Genomic DNA, 21,690 nt, shown 5'->3' with positions numbered 1-21,690 from the left:
GTAACCAAATAGAGGTGAGAGATGCAGTTGTTTACAGTGGAGGACGGTGGGATCTCACTGCTGATTGGTCAGACTGTAGAATATGTAATAGGTCGATATGTGTTAATATTCTTGTTGCTGATTGGTCAACAGTACAGAATCACACAAGTAATGTGTTTCCAGAGTAACTGTAGTTAGATGTCCTTGATGAGTTATAGAAGTCAAGAGCACAAACACCCTTTTGGCACATCAGGTTAGTGTCAGTCAAAAATAACCATCTGAGTATTTTAATTCCATTTTCCAGCACTTGACCCATAGCCTTGTGTACCTTGGCAAAGTAGGCGCACATCTAAATAGTTCTTCAATGTCATAAGGATTTCTGTCTCTAACACCCTTACAGCCAGTGAATTCCAGATTCCATTCACTTTCTGGGTGAGAAGGTTTTTTTTTCCACATTCACTCTGAACATAATGTCCCTTCCCTTAAATCTATGCCTCCTGGTCTTTGATCTCTCCACCAAATGGAGAAGTTCATTCCTATCTGCCCTATCTATAGCCTTCATAATTTCATACATCTTAATCATGTTCACCCTCAGTTTCCTCTGGTCGAAGGGAAACAACCCCAAATCAATCACTCTTCATAATTGAAACTCTCCAGTCCAGGCAACATCCTGGTAAATCTCCTCAGCATGCTCTCCAGCGCTATCACATTTGTCCTATAACGTGGATTCCAAAACTCTAGCTGTGTCCCAACCAACATTTTATACCGTTTCAGCATCACTTTCCTGCTCTTAAACTCTATGTCTCAGCCAATAAAGACAAGTATGCTTTCTTAACCACTTAATCTACCGGAGAAGTACAATCTTGTGGGGAAGTCTGGTATCGGGAGGTTTAAATTGCCTCCCTGATACAACTCAAGTGCCAACACACTCCCTCATTCATGTATTCCAGTCACTCCCCCAGAACACAGAGAAGCGATTCCACCTAAAACCATTGAGGGTTACCAGATTTTCTAAAGATGACAATTGTTCTTTTCTGAGTAGATTTTGCATAGTGGAATAATTGTTAAATACACTCTATTCGATATTTCATATTCAAAGCCTTCAAACAATGTTTAAAACATAGTGAATTCCTGATTTTATAAGTAGTGGAATTGAGTCCAAAAGCTAAGAAGCTATTATTAATTCTTTGGCTCAGCCTCAGCTGAAAAGTTGTCTTCAATTCTAAGTATTATCACGCTTTAGAAAAATGTGATGGTCCTTAGAAAGTGTATAGTGGAGGTTTTCTAGAATGGTCACAAAGATGAGGGGCATCAATGAGTAGGGGGATCTGACAAGGTGAGATTTTCTCGTTAGAGCAAAAAAAAGCTGAAGGAGAGAGTTAATCGAAGTGCTCAATATTATGAAAGATTTCAATCAAGTAAACATGGAGGAAGAGGGGAAAGTCAGTCACTAATCGGAGGTGACAGATGTCCAGAAATAGAGCACTGAGGAAGACAATTATTCTTCCATAATGAGTTTCTAAGATCCACGACACTGGGCCTGAAAGGATAGTGAAAGCAAATTGGATAATAACATTAAAAAAGGTATTGAATCCATAATTGAAGGGGGAAAGTTTGCATGGCTATGGGGAAAAAAGTGAAATGAATATAGTAAAATGAAGAATATGTAGGTTAGTTTGATCTTAGAGTAGGATAAAAGGTCAGCACAACATTGAGGGCTGAAGGGCCTGTTCTGTGCTGTACTGTTTTATGTTCTATATATGTTCTCTGAACCAATGGAGTTAATCCAATAGCACTCTTAAAATGGTCGTCCACACACAATACTTGAATGATGTCTTTCTGTGATGTATCCTCCTTAAGTGGAGCTTCCCTTTCTTTCACAGGCAATCATTAATATCAGAATCCAGTTGAAAAAAACATTCTGAAATAAGCGAAAGCTGAGGTAAGATCTGTATGTATTCCTACAAGAGACAAGTGATGGATTTGCAAATCTGCAAATGATTGCCAGCAAAATGATATAGTTGAGGTAGAGCTCTCATTGGATTAGAAAGAAGGGCTAGTGTTCCCAGACAGCATTAGGTCACAAACTGTGATCTGCCAATTCCCAGTTTAATGCAGTCACCTTTTCCTACCAGGCTGTAGTAAGGGAATCCATTGGAAGACTGCAAGGGATGAATGAGTGAATGCCATTCTGTTGATCAAATTGCCAGCTTACAGATCACATGATAAGATGCTACTTCTTTATTAAACCTCCTGAGAAAAACATCTGCAGGAGTCTCTGCTGATTTATAATGGTTTAGTCACATTGAATGATCAAAGCTGATCATTGACAAATACTACGCTTCCAGGCACTGAGTTCCCTGAGGGAAGCCAGTGTGACCAGTTAAGCAACAGCAGCAGGTTCATATCAGGGCTTTCACAGGCTTCACTTGGTTAAATTGGCTAGTGATCATGGGTCAATATTAAAGAAAATCCCAAAGTGATTGTTGGTATCATGAGAAAAAGTTGCATCACATAAAAGCAACTCAGAAAAATGTCTCTAAATCAGAAAATAAATAACCAGGGCATCATTTTGGAAAAAGAAAAATAACTTACTGGGACCAGGAATTTTTTCACCTCCTCTAGTGCGTGGCTCATGCGGGAATAGGCCTCTCCTGCTGGGACAAAAACTTCAATGAGCACATGAAGGTCATCACCTAAATGTGCATATTTGGCCTCTCCACTTTTCCGCAATTCTTCTTCCTGCATAAAGAAGAGGTACCAACATTTAGGACAGTTCCCGGAACAGATAGCGATAACATCTCATTCAGATGCCCTCTTGCCCCTCCCAGCCCCCTTTCCCTCAACCAAAGATGATTCAAAGTCCTTCGCAAGTCTTTGTAATGCAGGTACAGTGGCAGCAAATTTGGGCACAGCAAGCTCCCTTTAACCACAATGTGAGTGTGACCAGATCATTTGTTTCAGTAAGTTAGTTTAGCTATGAAAAAAAAACTCTGCTCTTCTTCAAGGTGGTGACGTGGAATCTTTGACATCTGCCTGTGAGGTGATGTGGAACCTAGGTTCAATGATCATCTGCAAGATAGCACTTCCAACAGTGTAGCACTCCTTCAGTACAGTGCTGGAGCAACAGACTGGATTATGCACTCAGGGTTCTGCAGTGGCATTTGAACCCACAATCATGACTAAGAAGGTAGAATACTACCCACTGAGCCCAGGCTAACACATGTGGTAACATTTCAGCAACTTATTAAGTAAAAGGTACATTTAAATTGGTTTGTTATCATCTATAGACAGTCGCTAATTGAAAAAGACAATAGCTAGGTAATTTGACATGCATAAATCTGAGGAAGCTCTTCGATTGTGAGGGATGATTGGATCAAAGTCATTGGCAGTGAAGATATTGTGGAGATCCTTTCTGCAATGTCACTGTAACCACTGACAACTCAACTAGATTCATTTTCCTGTTTCTTCACTTGGTCCATTACTAGCATCTCTTGCTTTGCATCATCATTCTTTCCATTATTTAATCATTCCTGCCTGACTTTGACCGTCCCGTTGTGCTCTCCTCCCCTCTTTTTCTTTTCCTTGCTGCAAGAGGTGGTGGAGTAGTGGGCATGTCACTGGTCTAGGCCAATGCTCTGGGGACATGGGATCAAATTCCACCATGACAGCTGATGGAACTTAAATCCAATTAATAAATCTGGAATTAAATGTTAATTATAAACAAACAAAATAGGAGCAGGAGTAGGTCATTCAATCCTTTGAGCCTGATCTGCCATTTAATGAGATTATGGTTGATTTGCTTCTTTTTTGAATTCCACATCCCCATCCACCCCCTTCCCAGATAACCGCTGATTCCCCCCATAATAAGAACCTATCTACCTCTGCCTTAAAAATATTCAATGACACTGTATTACTATCTTCAAGGCAGAGAGTTCCGAAGTCATACATCCATCGGATAGAAAATACTTCCCCTTTGGTTTAGCCCTAAAAGAAGAAAGTGAGGTCTGCAGATGCTGGAGATCAGAGCTGAAAATGTGTTGCTGGAAAAGCGCAGCAGGTCAGGCAGCATCCAAGGAACAGGAGATTCGACGTTTCGGGCATAAGCCCTTCATATGCCCGAAACGTCGAATCTCCTGTTCCTTGGATGCTGCCTGACCTGCTGCATTTTTCCAGCAACACATTTTCAGCTTAGCCCTAAAAGGATCAGTTCTAGGATTAAAACAGTCTCTCCTAGTTCTGGATTCACCCATAAATGTAAAGGTTCTTTCAATGAGATGTATAAGTTCCTGAATGACCTTGACAATCAAGTTACCTCTCATGGTGACTATGAATCTACTATCAATTGTCAAAAAAAAACCATCAGGTCACTGATGTTCTTTTGGGAAGGAAATCTGCCACCCTTTTCCAGTCTGGCCTATATGGGACTTACAGGAACAAGGCTGCCTTTCAACTGCCCTCTTGACTACCTGTCAAGCCACTTAGTTCAAAAAGGAGAACAAACACTGACCTTGCTGGTGGTACCCACATCGTATTAAAGAATAGAGAAAAATAAAGAACTGTTAACCTCTTAACTTCGGATTCCGATGAAAATTCATCAATCTGGAGAAAAATCTGGCAGATGAAGTATAATGTTGGAAAACGTAAAGGTGTTCACTTTGGCAGGAAGAATTTTAAAAAAAAGCAGAGTATTATTTAAATGGAGAATAAGTGTGGAATTCTGAAGGACAGAGGGAACTAGATGTTCTAGTCTGAGTTAGTATGCAGGTACACCAAATAATTTTGAAAGTTTGTGGAAGGTCCTCCTTCATTCTGAGAAAAACTAAACATTAAAGTACGATGCTATGTTTCAGTTGCAACGTCTCAAAAACTGTACACACCTTTGGTTGCATTTAAAGGATGATGTAAATGTGTTAGAAGGAGTTCAGAGGAAGTTTACTGGACTGATAACTGGAATAAATGGGTTGTCTTATGAGCATAGGTTTGACAGACTGGGCTTTATATCCACTAGAGTTTAGAAGAGTGAGCAGTGATGTCTAAAGTAAGCAGGTTATTGGGGGTACATGAGAATATGGAATTCAAACTCAAACAGATCAGCCATGATTGTAATGATTGACAGAGCAACATCAAGGGTCGAAATGGGCTAGTTTTGCTCCGAGTTCTGAAATGTTAACTTTCTCTTTCTCTCTTTCTTTCTCTCCACAAGCCAACCTGATAGGGGAAGGGAGATTCCAGCAGTTTCTGTTTTTATTTTATTCTCTTTGACAATCCTGCCAACATAGCCACCTTGTAAAACCTACATGTACCTAGCCATGATGTAACAAAATCTAGCTTCTTAAATTACTGAAGGTGAATGAGTCCATCCAAATTGATTTTGTTCCCCTTTTGTTTAGGTACTTCCTTCTTTGTGACTGTCTTTCACATAAATGGAGCAGACAGAAACTGAAATGCACAAGGTAACAATTTACAAGCATGTTGTTCTCTCCTGCATCAAGAGTGTTATTAAAACTTCCCTCTGTGTCTACACAGATCAGGTCTAACTTTGAGTTTTTACATGGACATTCTGACAGTCTCCACTCAATGACTATACACCCTTCAAAAATCTGTAATTATTTCAGATTATTTGGAAATTTCAAGCCGTTTATGAAAAGACCCATCAGAAAATAACATTGTCAGTGTAGTACTTCAATTTGAAATGAGAAATCATAAATAAAATTGGCAAATTTTACTTCATGGGTGAAACAAAATCTCAGAATGACAAAAAAATGATTGTGGAGGTTATTTTGGTGGTTTCGTAGATTGAATGATGACTTGCAGAGATTAGAGGTCAAAGGATGTTTCTTAGATTGACCGAATGTTAGCAATCATCTAATTCATATATGGCATCTGCATTTTATCTTTAATTTTCCACTCATATAAACAGTGAGGGCTCTTGCGGTGTAGTGCCTCTCTGAGCCAGGAGATCTGGGTTCAGGTTCCACCTGCTCCAATGGTGTGGAATAAAATCTCTGAACAGGTTGATTTGAAAATATTTATAAACAATTTAGATATGAAAGCAATGCACTCTGATAGGATGGATTGGAGTTTTTAATCCGCATTGCCTGGGTGTGTATATTGTGAAGTGTGTGGGCTCCAGGAAGGGTGATCTGGTGGATCAAGTTTCAATCCATTTGAATCAATAGAATGATAATGGGTGCAGGAACAGAAGGCTTCAATCCGTGCAGGGAATCCAGTCTCCCGGATCATTAATTAAGGTGGTTATCAACTCTATTTTGCCAAAATGTTTTGACGTTATCAGTTTAGGGGACAAGGTGAATTGTAATGAGAATTGTAGGAGCAATGTGGTCATGGAGCACTACTGAACAACAGATGAACAGACAGAGCTCAGTGCAGAGAAAAGTGAAGTGATACATTTTCAAATTATAAATTGATGTCAGGATTTGAAACAGGCTGGAGCAGCACAATGGACTATGGTACACAGAGATTAACCAGAAATGGAAGACAGCAAAACATCACTAAAATCTCAACAAAGTAATTTTTGGGTTTGGAAGTGACATACACTATGTATGATGTATGGTTCAAATCTCATGAAGGTTTGGGTGCTTCATCACAGAAGAATGTAATAGTAAAATGCAGATAAGACTAACTTAATAGATACTAATTCCAGGGGGTTATGTTCAGTGTAAGGAAATGTTTTTTTTTGCTTTATGAAGATTAAGGAATGGAAGGGTGACCTGGTAAATGTCCTCAATAGTTCAAGAATGTGACAGGTTACAGAATGTTAAATTGTTTCTCCTAGTTAAGCAGGTGAGTGACAACAGCAATATGCATTTATATAGTATCTTCAAAACAATGGACATTGAGGGGTTTCACAGGAACATTATCAAACCAAATTGGTCCCTAAAGTGACATGGGGAAGTGTTTGGTCAGGTTAATCAAATGAGCAGTATAAAGATAAGATTTGGAAAGGTTTGGAGAAAGAATTACAGGGCTCAAGGAACAGACGGCTGAAGGCAATGGCTGCCATGCAGTGTTAGGGCAGGAACCTTAGAGTAAAAGATTGAACAATACAAAGATCTTGAAGAATAGTTAAGCTGGAGAAGCAGAGCCCAACATTCCAAACCTCAGGAGAATATTCACTTGCTCTGATGTCTAGCTTACGTTGGTATCGTGGGCTGAGAATGCTCTTTCTGGTCTTCCAATTAGGGATTCAGAAAATGCACTAAACCTCTTCTTTATTGAAAGCAAAAGAACAAATAAATTGGAACATTGATAGATCAGGCTGGGGTCTAGTTTCCTCAGATGTTCAGTAAAACAAATCCGGTGCCAAAAAACTAGTCAATTCCAAATCTAGAAGTACTGCTATCTAATAATGCAATACGGAGATGCAAGATACTTGCTAAACGTTTTACTTACTTGAATGGATGTGGAATGAGGATTCGGAGAAGGAGGAAATGCAGGTAAGTAACAACTTTGGATTCAAGAAGCAAACGTCTTTACCCTGGAGATTGATTAGAATGTGAAGCTTGCTACCACAAGGAGGTGAATGGTAGAGGTGTATAAAAAGGAAATAAGCACAGGATGGGTAAATACACAGATGGATAGGTTAATGCTGTGAGATTAAAAGGGGTGATTGCAAATTCATGAGGATCAACAATAAAGACTGGTATGGACCAAATATTGAGCAGTGATACACACAGATGTACAGCGTAGCTCTATGCACTGTAGCCAACCTATTTACATCCGGCGTGTCAACTGCCTTATATTCTTTTCATCTGAATTTTCTTGAACTGATCATATATTTTACAAGTTAGGCATTTGTGTGCTTGACTGATTTGCTGTCAGAGCCGGATGTTTTTATACTTTATTACTGTCACTTTGAGCCCAGCGCAGCTTAAATACAGTAATAGAAAAATAGATGAGCAGCAGAGTGAGAAATCTGCCGAATTGCTTGTCCTATCAATAATATTTTATAGGCTGTCACACTGCTGAAAACAAGTAACTGTAAAGAGAACAAACAGACTGTTTGGAGAAAACACCTTTCCAAATCTCTGCTGATGGCTCAGTTGGTAACTGCATTACCTGGCATGGAATGCAATCACAAGTCAGAGAAGTCCTGTGTTTTACGTGGAATTAACAGCATAGAGAGAAGTCATTCAATTCAACTTTACTGTCCAGGGTTTATGCCCCACATGTGTCTCCTCCAGTCAACATATCCCCTCTTCCTTTCTCCCTCCAATGTCTATCCAGCTATCCTGGGGATAATGCAACTTGGAAAGGGGAGATTGAATGAGAGGGGCAAACTGGCAGATGGAGTTCAGAGTGGGCAAGTGTAAGATCATACAGTTAAGACCTTAAAAAAATTGAGTGTTCTTTAAATGATGTGAACCTAACAGTTATGGGTGAGTAGAAAGATGTGTGAGTACAGAAATAATGAAAAGCTAGTTAATAGTACAAAAATTTAAAAAGCTAATGGAATTTGTTTTAGCTCAAAATGGTTGGATTACTAAGTGTGTTACAGTTGGCCGAGGTTTCTTGAGATTCTCTCTGGGACACCACACTACAGGAAAGATATGCAGTCCATACTCAAGAAATATTGATGTAGTATATTTGTAAACTTACGACCTTTCGTTCCAAAATCCTTCAATTGTTCGATAGCTTGAGCAAATTTCAGGCGAGTGTTTGGTGGGGACCTAGTTTGTGGGAATTTGGTGAATTTTCTTCATAATTCCTCTTTTCTCATTTAAACGTTAGGAATACTGGCAGATATTCCTTGACAGCTGTTCGCTGCTGGATTCAGCACCACGGACAGCAACCAGTTTCAGGTCATCATCAGCTGTTCCAAAAGCCCAGCATGGAAATCAACCCCTCCATAATACCATTCATCTAAATGTCAACCCTCTTACTTTTTCCTCAGACTTTAGTCATAAAAACTTGCTTTTCTCATAAGTATACACGGTATTAATCTTTGAGACAGTATGCAATAGATGCACTAGATTGGTGCCAGGATGAACAGGCTTAAGTACAAGGACAGCTGCGGTGAACAGATTTCTATTCTACTGGTTAGCGAAGGCTGTGGGGTGATTTACAAATAGTAATATCAAAACCAGGAGGGGCTGGAGAAACTCAGCAGTAGTAGCAGCATCAGTGGACAGAAAATAGAGTCAATATTTCAAACCCAATATGACTTTCAGAATTGCAAGGAATTGGAAAATTATGATTTTTATGCTTTTGACAGAGGTTGAGAAATAGTGAATGGAAGAGATAGTGAAGGTATCCAAAAAAAGGACAGAGATTGCTAATGGTAGTGAAGGAGAAAGAGAATGGGAAAAAAAAGGGTATTAACTGTACGTCTGAAAAGCAGAAAATAGGTTAACTTTCATGAGAATAAACCCCGATAAACAGGACATGGTGTGGGTAGTACGTGGGTGGCTGGGCCGAGTAAGAAAGGGAGTGTAATAAAAATTATGACAGAGTTCATGTACTGAAGTTTTTGAATTCAAAGTCCTGAAGGCTGTAAAATACATATGTGAAAAATGAGGAGCTATTCATCCAGCTTATGTTGAGCTTCACCAGATAAACCTGCAGTAGACCTAGGGTGGAAATGTCAGAAAGGGAGCAAGATGATATGTTGAAATGACAATCAGCTGGAAGGTCAGGGTCATTCCTACAGAGACAATGGAGATGTTCCACAATATAGTCACCCAGTCTGCATTTGGTCTCACCAATATATATTGTGAGCAACAAATACAGTCGATTAGATTGACAGAAGTAAAAGTAAAATGCTGCTTTTTCTCGAAAGTGTGTTTTGGCTTTGGACAGTGAGGACAAGGAGGTAAATAGACAAGTGTTACATCTTCCACAGTTGCATGGGAAGATGCCATGGGGAGTGAGAAGTTAGAGGAGTGGATCAAGGTGTCACAGAGGAAGTGGTCCCTGAAGAATGCTGACAGTGGAGGAGAAGGGAAGTTGTGTTCGGTGGTGGTATCTTGCTGGAGTTGGTGGAAATGGTGAAGGGTGATCCTGTGGTGTGGAAATTAGTGGGGACGAAAGTAAGGGATAAGGGTACATCTTTTTCTGGGCACGAGAGGACGTGGTGAAGACAGAAGTGTAGGAGATGAGTTAGATTTAGTTGAGGGCTCTGTCAATCACAGTGGGAGTGGGAAAATCCTTGGTGGACATAAAAGGAAGACAAGGCAGCTTGGAAGATGGCATCTTCCAAAGTGATGTAGATGAAGAAACTAGGAGAGTGGAATGGAAATGTTACAGGTAGCAAGGTGTGAAAAGATGTAGTTGATGGTTTTGTACTGGGTATTGGTGGACAGCTTAGAGAAGATATAATAGAGCTGTTTGACATGAGTAAACAATTTGGTAGTGTTGATAGAAAGAAGTCCAGCAAGATACCACCACCAAACACATCTTCCCCTCTCCTCCACTGTCAGCATTCTTCAGGACTACTTCCTCTGTGACACCTTGATCCACTACTCTAACTTCTCACTCCCCATGACATCTTCCCATGCAACTGTGGAAGATTTAACACTTGTCTATTCACCTCCTTGTCCTCACTGTCCAAAGCCAAAACACACTTTCCAGAAAAAGCAGTATTTTACTTTTACTTCTGTCAATCTAATCGACTGTATTGGTGAAGTCCAGAAAAGGGAGAATGACCTTAAAATTGGAGCTAGCCCATTCAGGAGTAATCTGGATCAGTGGTGCTGGAAGAGCACAGCAGTTCAGGCAGCATCCAACGAGCAGCGAAATCGACATTTCGGGCAAAAGCCCTTCATCTTCATTCCTGATGAAGGGCTTTTGCCCGAAACGTCGATTTCACTGCTCGTTGGATGCTGCCTGAACTGCTGTGCTCTTCCAGCACCACTGATCCAGAATCTGGTTTCCAGCATCTGCAGTCAATGTCAGGCAGCACTTCTTCACACAGAGGGAAGTGGAAATTGGAAACTCTTCCACAAAAGAGAAATGAAAACCTGATGTTTCTGAGCACCCACTGAAATTGTTCAAGCTAAGAGGTTGATGGATTTTTGTTGGGAAAGGATGTTAAAGGTTATAAAAGGGAAGTGAGTAAAGGGAATTAAGACACAAATCAGCCATGATCCAACTGATTAGAGGAATAAGGCTCAAAGGGCTGAATGATCTCCTATTGTTCCTACATTTCCTCTTGTGGCTGATGGCCTTGGGATCAGTTTCTGTATGTTTACCCTGTCAAAACCTCTTCATATTTGAAAGGCCTTTATCCCATCACCCCTTAGCCTCCTCTTTCCCAGTGGAAATAGCCCTAGCCTCTCCCATCTTTCTTGATAGTCACAATAGCTCAGTTCTGACAAAATCCTTGTTCAGATCTATGACTTTGGGGAGATTTTCGGGAGGAGGGGCACCACAATTGGCATCAATGACCCTGGATTGGAATGGAAGGGATAATTCTACCCTGGTCATTATTCAAATGAAACTCCGAAAGCACATTTTATAGACAGAGATTGATTTTTTTTTTGACTAGGTAAAAGTGCCCTGATTGCACAGTAGCCTTACAATCCAGAAGCTCTATTGAAGGTTGGATACTTGAGGTGAGAGATTCGCACCAATGATCAAATATGCTTAAAATACACAGAATCCTCACATACACACAATACAAAATATTTCTGATCACACACAACACAAAATATGTATAGTCACACACTGATATGCACAACACATACTTGGCATTGGTGTCAGAAAATTGTTGTTAAAAAGAAGAGATTTGCTTTGATATCTCACTTTGCAGTGTTTATATCCAATGATGTACTTTTGAAATGAAGTCCTTGTAATACAGGAAGCATGGCATCCAACTGGCACACACAAACTCCCACAAACAGATACATGATAATGAACAGATTCATTTTTAGATGTTCACTATGGGATTATATGTTGGTTCAGCATAACTCCAATACTGTTCTCCAGGCAATGCCATGGGAACTTTTACACTCACCCAAGCAGGGAGGAAGATGTTTGAAAGATAGCTTCTGATAATATAGTACTCCCACTATCACATTGGAGCGTTAGCCTTGACTTTTGTTCTTAAACTTGCATTGCAAATGAAGCAAGAAACTTTGTGATTCAACAGGCAAGAGTAATATCAAATGTGCTGTAGCCATAGCTAGTGTACACCACCAAAAGTGTTAGAGGTGAGGAAAGAAAGAGGGGGTAGAGGAGACCTGGTTTGGGAAGGCAGAGCAAAGAACTGGAGTAAATGGCAGTTATTTAAATGTATTCTCATCACAGCCATTCATTGAAACAGGACTGATTACTCTTTTGCACTGTCATTCAATTAAATCGTGTTAGGAATATTCTCACCAAGATGCTTGCCAATACTAAACTGATCGAACACACAGAATGTCTCATACAAAACAACCCATTACCAGTTGGCAGCATAACCACATTCAAAATTAGCTTCAAATTAAAGCATTCCTCTGACCATGCACTCAGAAACACAAACACAGTGACCTATTCAACAGGGATGTAGGTGAATCAATGGAAGACAAATAACAGCAAATCACACTTGACAGCACACAGTGTACAAAATAACAACTTACGAAAGGCATTAAAAAAAACAAATCAAATCCCTGGCTTTTGATGTTGACTTTGCTTCAGCTCAACATCTAGCCAGATCGGTAATGTTATTTTCCTTACAGCTCTGCTCGAGTTAATCCTGGGAAATCAAAATTCAGCACATTTAACATTTACAAATTGTTTAGTCTTTAGTAATTGAAGAAGCTCAAGACTGATGCTTCAGCTGAATGCTTAAGGGCTTGAAATGCTGTGTCTTCTAACACAAGAAATCGCGCCAATGATCAGATATGCTTAAAATACACAGAATCCTCACATACACACAATACAAAATATTTCTGATCACACACAACACAAAATACGTATAGTCACACACTGATATGCACAACACAAACTACATAATCTCTCTCATACAGACAAGTGGCAAAAATGGATTATTAATACGCAGTCTTAAATAATATCCCTTTTTAAACTAATAAACTGCATTCATTCACACTTAGGACAGACAAGGCAGACCGTTCTGTACAAATACCATGGGTGAAAATCATAGGTAAAAAGGAATAAATTCTGTGGATCAAAAGTACCAACCACGAGGTTGAAATGAGGAACTTCCTCACAGTTCTTTTGGATTTTTGAAATACAATATGACATTGTTGTTAATTGCAGCACTCCTCTGTTCTGACCTTGGAGTGCAGGTTCATAGCTCCTTGAAAGTGGAGTCGCAGGTAGATAGGATAGTGAAGAAGGCATTTGTTATGCTTTCCTTTATTGGTCAGAATATTGAGTACAGGAGTTGGGAGGTCATGTTGTGGCTATACAGGACATTGGTTAGGCCACTGTTGGAATATTGCATGCAATTCTGGTCTCCTTCCTATTGGAAAGATGTTGTGAAACTTGAAAGGGTTCAGAAAAGATTTATAAGGATGTTGGCAAGTTTGGAGGATTTGAGTTATGGGGAGAGGCTGAATATTCTGGGGCTTTTATCCCTGGAGCGTCGGAGGCTGAGGGGTGATCTTATAGAGGTTTACAAAATTATGAGGGACATGGATAGGATAAATAGACAAAGTGTTTTCCCTGGAATGGGAAAGTCCATAACTAGAGGGCATAGGTTTAGGCTGAGAGGGGAAAGATATAAAAGAGACCTAAGGGGCAACTTTTTCACAAGTGGGTAGTACGCGTATGGAATGAGCTGCCAGAGAAATAGTGGAGGCTGTTCCAATTGTAACATTTTAGAAGCATTTGGATGGGTATATGAATAGGAAGGGTTTGGAGGTATATGGGCTGGGTGCTGGCAGGTTGGGATATCTGGTTGACATGGACCGAAGGGTCTGTTTCCATGCTGTACATCTCTATGACTCAATGAGAAAGACCTGTAGCTTTTTGGTGGTCTGAGTGCACTCCCTTTCTCAGTTCAATGACAAACTGCAACTAAACTATTAAAGCTGTTGATAGGCAGTAATATTAAGTCACTTACTGTGCTGAATTTATATGAATGACAATCCCAAATTTAATGTATGTCAAATTATCCAAAATCTCAAAGCATAGCATCTTTATCTTTAAACACTACCTCATCTCTCTCCTGTCATCTGTCTGTTATTCAACACAACTATATGGAAAGAATAAATAAAGTAAAATACTGTGGATGCTGTAAGTCTGACATAAAATCAGATAGGGCAGTTGAGGCAGCATTTCTGGAGAGAGAATAAAATAAGGTTGAATTTGTACTTAACTTTGGAGGTATGCCCAAAGGCAGGTAGGCTGCAGAGCCCTGCTTCCAGCAATCTTGTAGGTCTCCAGCCATTGTCTGACTAAACATTTGGGCTGTCCAAAAAGATGACCCTCAGGAAAGACATTGCTTGACTGACAGCTCTGGATCCCTGCTCCCTTCTGTCAATTTTGTAATGCTTACTTATACTAATAGACTTTAACAGCTTGTAGTTTTCGATACTAAATAATCTGGATGTGGATACTTTTAATCCTCTGTAGTAGAGGGGAGCTTTCTTTTAAACAGAAGTAGGAAGTTACTAATAAATGGTTCACCTTTTACTAACATACTTTCTTTACACATCCTATTGTCAGTGTAGGGTTCATTCTTTTTCATGGGGTACGGGCAATCAAAGCAAGCATACATTGTCAATGGCCTTGAACTGGTTGGCCTGCAAGGCCATTTCAGAATGCATTCGAGAATCAACCACATTATGTCTTCTCGCGACTCACATGTAGACCAGACTAGTTATGGAAGTCACACCTCTTTCTCTACAAGACATTAGTGAACCAGATCAGTTTGTCTGACAATCAACAATTTGATAGTCACCATTACTGAGAATTACTCTATGTTCCAGATTTATTCATTTAACTTAAAAAATCCCACCAGCTACCATGGTGGTATATAAATGAGTGTTCTCCAGGGTATTAGCCATTGCCTCCTCCTCAAAACAGTGTATCGTAGGTGAAAGGTCATAGATGTGGAATAGCTTGGCATGGAGGATATCAGGGCTCATGAGAATAGGTGGAGAGATAGACCATGAAATTAGGCATATGGACCATGAATGCTTAATTTGCAGCACTGCTTCAGGTTAACATTGTGAATTCACGTTTCAATGGTTCAGTCACATAGATTATAGTGCCTGATACTCTTCATGGGTTGTGGATCACCTGCCATTTCCACATCCATATCCACAGTGGAGTCAGCCAACATACGGGTGACAGCATGCTGGCACACAACACAAACCAGCCCATATCATTCAAAGGCATTCCTAGAAATCTGGGAGGAGAATCAGTAATCACAAAATGGGGACATACATGTCATTTTCACTGCTCAAAAGACGCCAGAGAAATCTAGGCCATTGTGTTTAATTTTGAGTAAGAAGAATTTTAATTAAGAAGGATGTCAAAGCATTATGGAGACTGCAGAGGAGACTGACTAGAAACAGGAGCAGTGCGGAGATGCTTCAGTGAATGTGAAGAGTCTGGACAATCTGGGGTTCTCCACCTTACATCAGAAGAGATTAGGCTGAGATGAATGCCCTTAAAGCGAAGGGAATCTGCTGTCCTTACCCAGACAAGCCGATGTATGACTTCAGGCCCAAAACAATCTGGTTGACTCTTAATTGTTCCCTGGTATGACCAAGATAATCAAGTTCCAAAGAAAAGTCATACCAGACTCAAAACATGAACTCAGTTTCTCTCTTCACAGGTAATTTCAGACCTCCTGAGTTACTCTTACGCTTCTTGTTTTTGTTTCAAATTGCCAGAAATCATGCCATCACCATGAAGTTGCTTGTAGGTCCTCTGTACAGAATACCATACAGCCAGACAAAAGAGACATAGATAGCAGATTAGCTTTTAGTGAGCTGGTTTCCGCCGAAAATGATGAGAAGTTAAACAAATGAATGAGAATGAAATAGCCAGTCAGAGAAAAGCCAACAGAAGTGTGACCAATAAATAGTCGATTAAAGGATTCTTCTGTAGGCGAAACCCGTCATTAAATTGGGAGTTTAACACAGAAGCAATTCAACACGCAATACATGCATGTTGACTCCCTACCATCCTCGCTCTTGGCAATTTGGAGAGCTTAGAAGAATAGGCTCTGTGATCAGTTTGACTCCCAGGGGTCCTCTGTAAGCTACGGACAATAATCACATTCCCCTTTGACCATTTACCCATTACCAGATCGATCTGGTCTACTTTTACGCAGACAGATGTGAAGATGTCAACAAAGGAATTCATTAAACCATTTTAATTAAAGACAGCTTGCAGCACGGGATGGTTTAATTGGTAAATGGATTTTAATCTTGATCAATGTGAGCCAATGTGCTTTGGTGGTGAGAATAAGAATCGGATCTGAATGAGGTAGAGTAACATGAGAGAAAAAAAATTGAGAAAAAAAAAGGCATGGCAGACAATGAGACCAAAAGAAAAGCAACCCAGATATCTGACTTCATTTTCAGAGAGGTAGGATGGAAAACTAGACATGTTGGGCTGAGTTTTCCAAATGGATTCCAGCTGGAATGGTGGTAGGCAGAAATGGAAGCAACCCTGTGCTTCCAGACATTCCCATGTTTTGGAGAGTGGTGAGTAGGAAGAATGAAGTGTGTGTTTGCCTGGGTTCCTAACCAGTCTCACTAACCTGCTAAAGGGCTTGCTAAAAGTCTTCAAGAAAGGTTTTTGATTTTCCTTGGGGATGTCTACCTCAGAGCAGCTAAGGACTCATGAGCATCATGCTGTGGGAGGATCAGTGAGGCCATGCATGCTTTAAGTAGTCAACATTTGCGTTCTTTCTTAGGGAAGTAGGGCTTACTCCTTTTGAAGTTATAGCAGGCCATGGGAAGATTTGGGCATGGAGAATCCGGCCAGTTCAGGGGCTCAACAGCACCCTCCTGGTATTGTGAGGGCACCAGAGCCTATGGACACCACTGGTTTGGACCCTATCTGACCACCAGGAAGGCTGCAGTAGGAACTGAATGTCACACCCTCAGAAACCGGTGTCGTTGAGGATAGGGAGCTTCAGCACGCACAGGGTGATGTATCAGATGGTCAGAGGAGAAAGTGAGGATTGCAGATGCTAGAGATCAGAGTCAATAAGTGTGGCACTGGAAAAGCACAACAGGTCAGGCAGTTTCTGAAGAGCAGGATAATTGACATTTTGGGCATAAGCCCTTCATCAGGAATGATGGTCAGAGGAGAGGGATGAGGAGGATAAAGAAGGCACACCCCTGAGCCCAGGATCTGCAGACAGAGGTGAAAATGCCATGAGCATGACCGCAAACCAGTGGCAAAGGAGACTGCAATCTCAAGACAGACAGTCACAGACATCTGTGCCTTGGTCAGTGTGGGTCTCTGTAGTACTTCATAGGTGGGCACCTCACCCAGGTATTAGGTGCCCTCTTAACATAGGCTGGTCAACACATCAAAATCACCATTGATAGGACCCATCCTGCAACACCTTTCTGCAAGCCACCCACACTCAATGGTTATGACAGGCTGCTGTGTTCTCTGTGTAGCCCTTCAGAAAATGTACACTTTCAGGATAGTGAGATGCTGGGAGGGGCAGCTCACCATGGATTGGTGCAGGGGGAAGGGGAAGAATGGGAGGTCAGAGAGGGGGAGGGATTGGAGGTAAAAGGAGATGTTATTGTCCAGAAAGTAGCCCCTGCTACATGTTGATGTAGCCTCTTCCTGCTACCTTCTGGGAACAGGATCTCCCTCTGGATGGTCCTGAAATATCCCACTTTCCTATGGTGCAGTGGAAGGCTTTGGGACAACCTCTATTGCCCCAAGACAAGTGGCAACCTCTGTGATGGCCACTGTTCACTACTTTATCTGACCCAGCTCCAGTCACCCTCAACATTTCTGATTGGATAGGACACATATCCTATAACCAATTAAGGGCTTACCCCAATTTCTCACTGACCCAGAGACAGATACAGCTACAATTTCAGCCAGTAATGTTCACCTTGCCTGGGAGATCACATTGGGAGTGCTGTGCACAGTTCTGGTCTTTGTATTATCAAAAGAGAAATGTTCTGAGATGTAAAAATGATGTGCAAGGATGATATCAAAGCTCAGATTATAATGATCAGAGAAGGCTGAGCAGTCTGGAGCACTTTTCCCAAGAGAAGAGAAGGCCAAAGTGTAAATCTAATAGATGCCTGAATCACAAAGGAGCTCGATGGGGAGGCATAAAGCTGCTCCTAGCTCAACACCAATTTCTCAAGGCTAACTAAGAATAAGAAATACATGTTAGTCAGCCACGATGCCCACATTCCATGCATGAATAAACAAATGTTTGCATTGTAGAGGAATCCATAGGCAGAAGGTAGTCCCCGATAAATCCAACAGAGATTTTCAAGAGAAATGTGTCTTCACCCAGAGAGAAAGAAGCTAAAAAGATCAATGAAACTGAAAAGAATTGAGGGATATGATGAAGAAGTGAGATGATGATGATGATGTGAAACAGCTCATTGAGGGAGAAACACCAGCATGGACTAGTTGTCCCAAATGTCACAAAGTGTGGTGCTGGAAAAGCACAACTGGTCAGGCAGCATCCAAGTAGGAGGAGAGTTGATACTTCAAGCACAAGCCCTTCATCAGGAATGTCCCTGATTTGTCCCAAATGACCCACTTGTGATATGGAAATGTGATGCAATTCTATGTGGTCTTGACTTGATTACATTTGTCTGCAACTAATAACAGGATGAAAAGACTTGCATAATTATAGCTCACCAATGGAACCTCACTTCTCAAAGGATTAGTTCATGAACAACTAGATTATATGTACAGTAATCAGTTAGGGTGGGAGTTAATAAGGTCAGTTTCTAACATACGCTTCATGCTGACTTTAATGCACCAGTAGGCTTCTGTTGAATAAAAGCACAGTTGTATAAATACCAATAATATCACAAAGCTTTCTAATGTGATTCAGATTCTCACTGACTTAATAAACAGTAGTCTAACAATGCCCAGAAGGACTAGACTTTAAAAATCAATTTAAACAAAATGCTATGATACCATTCCGTTATAATTACTGTCAGAGTACAGGGTTTTATAAACGAATTAGAAATATAACAAATTACATTTTGTTACCTTAGCACCTTTTGCAAAATTAGCAAATATATTTATTTTGAAAATGAATTCAATTTAATTTGAACCCTTCATAAACAAATTCTTTTCATCTTCACTCTTATTGAAACAATGCTATATCATTTCAATGGAAACATCATGACTATAAATAAGTTATAGGGATTTATTGGTGTATGAATTACAATCTAGAACTACAGAAGAAAATAAAATAAAATATTGCATGTGTATGACTTTTCATAACCTGAGGATGACCAAGAATGCTTTCCAGTCTATGAGGTAATTCTGAAGTGTAGTATCTGTTATAATCTTAAACATGCAGCAGCTTATTTGCCCACGGCAACCTCCCACAAAGCAATATGAATGACCTGATCATGTTTTACTGACAAGGAAATAAATGTTGACCACTAAGGGAGACTCCATTGCTCTTCTTTGGAATCTACTACATTCACCCGAACCTTATTTAACAACCCTTCCAAAAGCCACAATCTCTGATAGTGCAGCACTCTTCCAGTACTTACTGGACTGTCAGTCAGTACATCCTTCTGTCTGGTTTGGGATTTCAACACTTCATTTTCTAATTCAGAGGCAAGCCCAGGATTATCAGTTAACAATTTGGCTCAAAGTTACAATTTAAAATGGCAGCTCTTTGGGCACTCAGCATTATTTACAACCTTAGTGTCAATTGTTCAAACTCCAAGTGAAGAATTTTCAAAGTTGATGCAAGTGCCTCCAGATTTATTGGTCATTTGGCTTCCACCCAATTGCTAGTCAACACCATTTCAATCATAAAACTGCCACAATTCAGCATAAAATGGCTATCACCCTCCCACAGAGCGGATTATAGCAACAGGAAATGAAAATTACTTCAGCAAATGTAGTTAAACTAGGTTGTTGTGTTATGTATAAAAAAACTTGACATTCTCATTGTTTAAAATAAGTTAAAATTAATTTTTCAAGATCCATGTTGACAGGAGAGAGGGGAGAGGAGGGAAAAAAGCATTGTTCTGGTTCCCTCCATTTCAATAGAAAGCATTGAGAGCCTATCACCAGTTGCTGTTGAGGTGTATAGGAATTTGCTGAAAATGTGTTGCTGGTTAAAGCGCAGCAGGTCAGGCAGCATCCAAGGAACAGGAAATTCGACGTTTCGGGATGAAGCCCTTCCTGATGAAGGGCTTTTGCCCGAAATGTCGAATTTCCTGTTCCTTGGATGCTGCCTGACCTGCTGCGTTTTAACCAGCAACACATTTTCAGCTCTGATCTCCAGCGTCTGCAGACCTCACTTTTAACTCGTGTATAGGAATTTGTATCTGTAGTCAGAAATACAACCGAGAGAAACTTGAGAGATTTGCAAATTGATACTATACCCGAAGACCAACTTGAGTGGGATCATGGAATCATACTATGGAGAAAAAGGCCATGCAGCCAATTGTGCTGATTCCTTGAAGGAACTATCCAATAAGTCCCATTCACCTATTGCTCTGATTTCCATATTCCAGTGAGACCTTACAGAAATGATCTCAATAAAACTCCACTGCCTAACTCACACCATGCTTCGATCAGCCTTTGTTTGTTGGCCAATGTTCCCTCTCAACTGAGAAAGGGCTTGATTATAACCTTCCTGTTCTCTTGTTCAGATTTGTCCAGAGTTTTGCCCAATCTGCTCTCTGTAGTTTTCTCTATTGTACAAGATATTTCACTAGGATTCCAACCTTCACTCAGTGTAATTGTGTCATACAGACTTGGAGGGAGTGGGAGAAGTTGGGCAGTGAGAGATGCAGAGGAGAATAGCTCTAGCTCTTAAAAGATACAGAATTACCAACCCAACCTCTCTCTCATTCTTATCAGATGTTTATCATTTAAATATAACTTGCACCTGATTGTTATCATGCAATACACTACATTTTACTTGAAGCAAGGACCTTTTGTCATTAGACTACCTACTGTTTTTACTCAACCATTCTAGATGAGGCAGGTCCTGTAAATCACAACCTAAAAGGAGGATGGTGGCAGCAGATCTACTGCTTGGTAACCAAGATACCAGATAGCTCAGGTAACATGGTGAGCAGTGGTGAGCATTGCACATAGATGTTTAAAATCTGATTGAAGATTTGTAGCTCGGGTATCCGTTGTTGTGGTTCTGCTCGCCGAGCTGGAAGTTTTTGCTGCAAACGTTTCGTTCCCTAGCTAGGGAACATCATCAGTGCTGTTGGAGCCTCGTGTGAAGCGCTGCTTTGATGTTTCTTCCGGTATTTATAGTGGTTTGTTCTTGCCGCTTCCGGGTGTCAGTTTCAGCTGCAGTGATTTGTATGTGGGGTCCAGGTCGATGTGTCTGTTGATGGATGTTCTTGCCGTTTCCGGGTGTCAGTTTCAGCTGTAGTGGTTTGTATATGGTGTCCAGGTCAATGTGTCTGTTGAGGGAGTTTGGGGATGAATGCCATGCTTCTAGGAATTCTCTGGCTGTTCTCTGTCTGGCTTGTCCTATGATAGTGGTGTTTTCCCAGTCAAATTCATGTTGCTGGTTGTCTGAGTGTATGGCTACTAGAGATAGCTGGTCGTGTCGTTTTGTGGCTAGCT

At 40.6% G+C, this 21,690-nt stretch overlaps 1 protein-coding gene across 2 annotated transcripts in view; it reads right to left on the bottom strand.

Annotated features, from left to right (window-relative positions):
- Positions 1–21,690, bottom strand: part of LOC132807012 (KH domain-containing, RNA-binding, signal transduction-associated protein 2-like) — a 556,391-nt gene that overhangs the window by 206,695 nt on the left and 328,006 nt on the right. For both annotated transcript variants that reach the window (XM_060821296.1, XM_060821305.1), the window contains exon 4: positions 2,575–2,721. In XM_060821296.1, the coding sequence (XP_060677279.1) occupies positions 2,575–2,721 (147 nt within the window). The remainder of the gene's footprint in view (positions 1–2,574; positions 2,722–21,690) is intronic.

The sequence above is a fragment of the Hemiscyllium ocellatum genome, chromosome 3 (genome assembly GCF_020745735.1).
Source record: "Hemiscyllium ocellatum isolate sHemOce1 chromosome 3, sHemOce1.pat.X.cur, whole genome shotgun sequence".
Classification (NCBI taxonomy): Eukaryota; Metazoa; Chordata; class Chondrichthyes; order Orectolobiformes; family Hemiscylliidae; genus Hemiscyllium; species Hemiscyllium ocellatum.
The sequence above is the reverse complement of the archived record's forward strand: the minus strand, read 5'-3'. Positions and strand labels throughout refer to the sequence as shown.